Genomic DNA, 7,147 nt, shown 5'->3' with positions numbered 1-7,147 from the left:
GCTTTTAAAAAAGAACGTGCTCTCTTTCTTGCTCAGTTCCCTCTTGAAGCTGGCCCTCCTCCTCCTCGGAGCCCCACACCAGGTGAATGCGTTTCAAAGCGCTGGGAGGTGGAGGGCCTAGAAGCCTAACTGTGCCAGAGCGAGTGATGACGCAGACAGCTCAAATGCAAAAAACCAAACCAGCAAAGATCCTAAGGGGAATGTCAACAGGTGGTTCTAATTTGGAAACTGGAGAAATGGTCTAAAAGTCACAAAGAAGAGACACACAGTGGTCAGTTTTCTGAGGCTAAACCCCCCAGGCAGTGGATTAGTGGTAGATTAATTCCTGGAATGGCAGGGGTAGCCCAGGACAGATATAAGGCAAGGGTTTTTTCCAGAACTGAATAGAAGTAAACCATTTCGTCCTCCCCACCTCTCTCTGAAGGAACAAAACAGATTTACAACTTATAGTTTCTGGCAAGTCATGTAGAAAATTTATGGAAAGGCTCTTTTCATAGCCCTTCCTGTGCGTGGCCTCTCCAGCAAGCCGACCCCAGGAGCAGAGCCCAGGCGAGCAGCCTCAGGAGGCAGCGGGGGAGGGATGGCTTTGGCTACAGCAACCTCCAGGAGTTACTGGAAAAACACCAGAAAAGCAGACACTGAAACCTGCTGAAACTGGCAGGAAGGGCCTTTATGTGGAGAAACCCTACTTTACTTACTGTTTCTGGAATAAACACCATGGGCCCTTCTCGGAGGACTGCCGAGCTCATTGTATGTCGGGGGGAGAGGGTATATCGGGGGAACACAGACACTTCTAACTTAATGCTGGGTTCAAGGGGTGTATCTAGTGACCAGGAGGTGGACAGAAGGAAGTCTAAGTCTGCCTTCAGGAATGGTTAAAACACACGAAAACATCCACAGGGCTTCCTAGTGGAGAAGATATTGGTATTGGGCTTAAAGGATGAAAAGGTGCTTGCCAGGCATAGATGGAAAGGAGTGTGAAGGAGAGCTTACTAAAGCAGAGGGAAGAGCTTACACAAAGGCAGGGAAGTTTAAAAACAGCATGGTCTGTTGGGGAGAAAGGCAAGCAGCCCATTATGACCAGTACATAATAAGTGTCAAGAGGTGATATCAGAAAGCGGGGCAGAGGCCAGACTGTGGAGGTGTTTACGGCCACAAAGGGGGTTGGCATTTATTCTGGAGTCAACATGGGGCCCATGAACAGTCTGAAAGGAGACTGACATGGTCAGGTGGGTGCTTGAGAATGATGACTGGCAGCAGAGTGCGTTTAAGCCTCTAAGCCCTTTTATTCCTAAGCCATCTGTCAAAATGGCAGCTGGGCTGGGGCTCTGCAGCTGGGGCCTTTCATCAGGCTGCAGAGAAGCTCCATCGCCTGCTCCTTGAAACAAACACACCACACAACTAGCTGCAGAGCCTGTCACTGCTGTTCCCCACGTCTCGAAGTTCCTTCTGGAGCACGTGCACCAGTTAATGGGTGGTATCTTCGTGAAAACAAACAAACAAGACCACATCCCAGTGCAGGAGTCACACAGTGACAAGGCGCAGGAAACTGGAGGCAGAGGCCACATGACGACTCCTCTGCCGAGCTTAGCTTTCACTCAGGAAGATGCGGGGAGAGTTAGCGAAGGTTAGGGGTCGTAGCATGCTTTTACATCCATGTAGGAGTTTTTTCACTGAAGTTATGTGATGTTTCTGAACAAGTTTTTCTGCTTGATTTTTTTTTTAAATCTGGAAATTTCAAGCATTAAGCCCGAACTGGCAGGCCTACTTGAGGGTCGCAGTTTGGTTTTCCCAACATGCAAGCAACACGGAAGCAATAAGGGCAGACATTACTAAGGAAGAACAAATAGCTTACTTACCCTATCAACCTTCATGATTTGAAATCTCTGAGAAATGTCAGCAGTGTTGGCTGGTAGTCGAGATCTTCCCGACACAAACCTCATGAAAAGCACGCGCTCCTCATTGGAGAACTCCTCCAGCGTGCGCCAGAACCACTGCACGAGCTGATGCTGCTCATCCACCTCGCGGTACCGCACCACTTTCTTCAAGACTTCTACAGAGATCTCAGGCATCCCACACACCATCTGCTCCAGTTGCTTGGCTGTGAGAAGGGACAGCAGCGGCACAGGGACAATCCAGGACATCCCTTCTCGGACTGCAGCCACCTGCTCTCAGGAGAGGTTGTTCATTCAACGTGTGTGCATAGACTGGGCACCCACTGTGGACCCACTTGGGCTGGGCACCTCCTGCCTGCTTGTCTGTTCCCCAGACCCTCTACTTGTCCCTCAGAACTCAGCCATAAGTGCCCGTGCACACAGCCCTCCTTCCTTGCCTCTGACCCTTTGTTAGAGCTTCTCCCTGCTTGTGGGACTTGTACACTCCTGGTCCCAGTTCAAGTTGATTTAGGAGCTCATCTTCCCTCCCCTACAAAATCCCAGCCTGCTGGCAGGGGCCCTGCCCAACACCAACCCCACTCCCTGAAATTCCTAATTGCACGTGGCCACGCTGGGGAACGGGGCTACCGGGGATGCTCCATCTCCTCATCAAGGTAAGGAGCTCCTGGAGGACATGTCTAGCTTCTATTGTTTTGTAATTTATATTTTTCTTTTGCAAATAGTTATGTCCTTTTTGTAAAAATTACTTGTGCTCATTGTAAAGAAAAGTTAGAAATGTACAGAAGTAAAACTGGGAAGTCCTTTTGTAGGAAGGTAGTAGAAAGGACAGAGAATTTAATCATAGGACTTGGGTTCTGAATCCCAGCTCCACCACTTCTTTTACTTTAATTTTCTCATCTGAAAAATGCGGTAAATAATTCCTGCTCAGGTGACTGTGATGAGGTTAAGTGAGTAAGAACATGACAGTCTGTGATGGGGTAGTTATCCTGCTTCTGTTCTCTTCACCCAGCACTGTGGGGAATGCCAAGGGATAACTGCCAGGGGCTGCCCACAGGCTTTTTACAAAGACTCCTCCACGGTGCACAGTGGTGCACACCCTACATACAGACTCATCACTGTTCAAGGGGTGTTTCCTAGATATCTCTTCACTCTTGGCCAACTCAAACCATCTATGATAAAAAACAAACAAAACCTGAGACCCTGAACAGGAGCCACACCTTCAGCAAGGCTCTGGGGGGTTATGATTGGTACAAGGCTGTCACACTCAAGGCTAAGGAACAGGACTGCAGTGAGGGCAGTCTCCACCACTATTAAAGGGAACACCCCTGCCAAAGGATGCCACGAAACAAGACGTCATGCCTGGTAGAATGCAAACCAAAAGCTGTCCGGAAAAAAAAAGAGGCTATGGTATGGGGCTGGCTGCTTGGGTGGGGGACAACAGGGGACAGCTATGGGAACATCACTGGATTCTAAGAGGTGAGGAGGAAGTGAAAGAGGAAAGTCTCATTACTGAGAAAGAAACAAAGCCAGGGCAGAGCAGAGCACAGCTGATGGAGAGTGGAGGGTCAATCTGACTGTCCGAGGAAAGGCCAGCAAAAGAGCCTAGATCCCACAGTTAAACCTGGCTTGGGATCCTGGCTCTGCCTCAGGTATATCGCTTCATTTCTCTGGACTCAGTGCTTTCATCTGTGAAATGGTGATAGTAATCCTTACCTCACAGAGTAACTATAGGAAAACTGGACAAGAGAGTGCCTGGCAGCACGCCTGGCATGTAGGAGGTGATCAATAAATTTTTAGTCAGTTATTCACTCTCTGAGAATTAAAAATATTCAAGAACTGGAGACAAATCCTAAGCGCTGGCTGTGTAAACAGCATCGCTGACAGTACCCGCTCTCACTAAGTTAAGGGATCTAGTTTTCTGTGACTGTGATCTAGTGACTTGGCCCAAAGCCAGAGTCAAAGAAAGAACCAGGAGTGAAGGGTGTAGAATATATGCATTCCAAATTACTACCCAGCCTCAGAGTCTGTGTCCCGCTCTTGAGAAGACCCCAACATATTCTGCAAATAAAGCATTATTGAAGTGGCTGTGTAAGATTGCATACCCCCAAAAAATCATTTTTGGACACAATATGCATTTCTATGGTCACTCATCATACTCCCTTCATTTTTAAATGCTTACTACATGTCAGCAAAGAGCAACATACACATACACACACACACATGAAATGCATTCTTCATTTGATGTCTTACAAGCTAAAAGAAGAAAGAAGACCCAAACTCTGTGGCCTGATTCTTAGATGGCAGCATAGAAGTATGTGATATCCTGAGGAATTTCTAAGTAACAAAAAAGGTCTCTGCAGTTTATGGACTTGGAGGAAAGCTGGTCTGTGGAAGAGATGTGCTCTCAGCTGGAGCTTGCAGGACTGCAGGAGGAGGGGGAATCAAGCACTCATGTGGGACTGTAAGACCAGTGTTTAGGGGTTCATTCACATGGGCTCTGACTGACCCATCTGGAGTGGGGACACTAGGTTGGGGAGCAGTAAGAGATAAAGACAAACGGGACTGAGGAGGAGGGAGAAGGCAGGTCTGACAGCCTGGGTGAGAGCTTGGCCTCAATCCAGCCAGTGACCAATTCAGAGCTGACCTAATGCCTTGAGTAAGCAGATAGGAAACCCAGAAACAGGACCTGAAAAGTCTCTGAAATACAGATACAAATTAATCAACACAGTAAATTCATACACCAAAATTCGGTAGTAACTAGTCCCCTCTTGTTTGGAGACAAATGCAAACAATCCCATGAACCTCTCAAAATGTTTCACCTCACCTGTCGGTCCATTTCATGAAGTCGATACTCAATGGCCCTCTCCACATACTCCTTCCTATTGGAAAATGTGAGTGGGATACTATTTCCACCAGGGATTATGGGAACCATTTTGCCATCAGCACTCTGGCCAACAAAAGAATCAAGAGGAATCATCTAAGAATAGAAGAAAAAAGAATTTTCAATATATGGTAGCAACGACAACAAAAAAAGTATGTTACACACAAATATGGCAAAACAGTAACAACATAAAGATTTTTAAAAATAAAAACAAGGGAATTAAGAGAGCTGATCAGGCTACTTGATCAGCAGGGAATGTGCTGACTCATTTGACTATAGTTAAAAATAAGGCTGAATCTCTCTACCCCAAAACCAGATGTGATGAACTCTGGTCCCCACCCCCGGCCTCACTCTCCATCTTTGAGTCCTTCAGTCCTCCATTCTAACAAGCAGAGAATGGATTACAGGGGAAGAAACGAAGCTGGATGCGGGAGCCAGCTCTCTCCTTTAGCAGCTATTTAAACTGCTGGGGTTGAGCTGCTAAGGGCAGCAATGGGACACGGCGTGAGTCAGCCAGACAGCAAGTGGAAGACCCCATCTGAGTTTTACAGAGAAAAATTCTAGTTGACACCAGCAGAAACGTGGACTGGCCAGGATTTACCTCATGGAAACTCTCCTCGGTAATCCCACTGTCTTCAATGTGAAGAATGCTGTTGAGGGTCTGCACGTAGAGCAGATCCACCTCCTCCAGGTCTTCCAGGGTGAGCGGGACACAGCACAGCTGCTTCCACACCAGAGGGGCCAAGTGGAGGTCCAAAGGCTTCTTTGTGCGAATGGCAACCCCCATTAAAATTCCCAAGAACTTAAACTGCATTAAATGTTCATCGAGGCAGGCAGAGGGGTTAAAAAGGAACCTGCAGAATTAAAGGAAATATTTCAAACAAAATTGTCCTCATTTCTATTAGAAATAAGTTATCCAATAGCTACAGCATTAGTCTAGACCTGTGCTGTCCAATATAGTAGTAATTAGCCACATGTGGTTATTTAAATTAATTAAATAAAATGTAAAATTCAGGGGCTGGCCCCGTGGCCGAGTGGTTAAGTTCGCGCGCTCCGCTGCAGGCGGCCCAGTGTTTCGTCGGTTCGAATCCTGGGCGCGGACATGGCACTGCTCGTCAGACCACGCTGAGGCAGCGTCCCACATGCCACAACTAGAGGAACCCACAACGAAGAATACACAACTATGTACCGGGGGGCTTTGGGGAGAAAAAGGAAAAAATAAAATCTTTAAAAAAAAAAAAAAAAAAAATGTAAAATTCAGTTCTTCAGCTACTCTAGCCACATTTTGAGTGCTCAACAGCCACATGAGGCCTGTGGCTACTGTTCTGAACAGTACAGGGACCATATTTTGAATTATTTTTAGAAGAACCATAAAAGGGCAAGTGAATGGTCTATTAATCCTTAAGTTACCTGCTCCAGGATGCCCTATTTCCTAAAATCATTTATTATTTACAAGTCCATGAAGTAAGATCCAAAATTCAGTTTGGCAAATGTAGGGATGTTATATAATTGCAAATACTAAGTGCTGTAACTTGATAGCATATGAAAGCTTTTTAATGAATTTTGATGCAGAAAATTCCTTGAAGGGAGGCCATGTGGGCCTTCAGAAACACAAAAGAAGTCAGGTTTCCTTATCAAGTTTGAGTTACCTCTACCTCTCTATATTATCTTTGATGATAATAATAATAATAGTAAGCCCCATAATGAATACCAAGTCATGATGGAAATGCCTCCGTTTCCTTATCTGTGAAGAGGGAATAACAGTAGTTCCTAGCCCGTGGGTCACTGTGAGAATTCAATGGATGATACAGGTAAAGCACTTAGAACAGTGCCTGGCACATATTCAATAAATGTAAGCTCCCATTATGATGATGATGATGATTGCAGACAATCACTAAATACTTGCTGACTGCCTTACCTGTCCCTATTGTAGCCCACTTCTGCAGTAGCATTAGGAGAGGGTATAAGAAGGTCAACAATACCAGTTTCAAGTTCCTGTAGAAGAAAGAACAACAATTTTTGAGAAATGACAATCAAATGCATCAAGAGAACGAACCAATTACATTAAAGATCACACTGAAAAAAAATATTTTGTGAAATTTATAATACTACGTGACAACCACCAGCCATCTCTAAAATTACTTTTGTGGTTTTAATTTAAAACGAAATTAGGAACTCCCCCATGTAGAAAATATTCTGCAGTACGCAGAACTAAGATGAAAAAGTCAATCCAGGGCAGGAGCTGGGGTACCTGTGAGAAGGGTATGGTGATATTCAAATAGACTCAATTAAATAGCCAAGTGTTATTTTAGTCACAGGATTTATCAGAAAATCCTGATCCTAGGCAAAGCTGAAGGGTCAGAGCTGACCT

The 7,147-nt window shown here is 45.6% G+C and overlaps 1 protein-coding gene across 50 annotated transcripts in view; it reads right to left on the bottom strand.

Annotated features, from left to right (window-relative positions):
- HERC1 (HECT and RLD domain containing E3 ubiquitin protein ligase family member 1) overlaps positions 1-7,147 on the bottom strand; it is a 204,183-nt gene that overhangs the window by 1,516 nt on the left and 195,520 nt on the right. For all 50 annotated transcript variants that reach the window (XM_070234926.1, XM_070235108.1, XM_070235114.1 and 47 more), the window contains 4 exons: positions 6,695-6,771; positions 5,378-5,630; positions 4,720-4,872; positions 1,860-2,165 (listed from right to left, as the gene is read on the bottom strand). In XM_070234926.1, coding sequence (XP_070091027.1) covers positions 1,860-2,165; positions 4,720-4,872; positions 5,378-5,630; positions 6,695-6,771 — 789 coding nt within the window. The remainder of the gene's footprint in view (positions 1-1,859; positions 2,166-4,719; positions 4,873-5,377; positions 5,631-6,694; positions 6,772-7,147) is intronic.

Source organism: Equus caballus, chromosome 1, assembly GCF_041296265.1.
Source record: "Equus caballus isolate H_3958 breed thoroughbred chromosome 1, TB-T2T, whole genome shotgun sequence".
Classification (NCBI taxonomy): Eukaryota; Metazoa; Chordata; class Mammalia; order Perissodactyla; family Equidae; genus Equus; species Equus caballus.
Note: the sequence above shows the minus strand (reverse complement) of the source record. Positions and strands in the feature narration are given on the sequence as shown.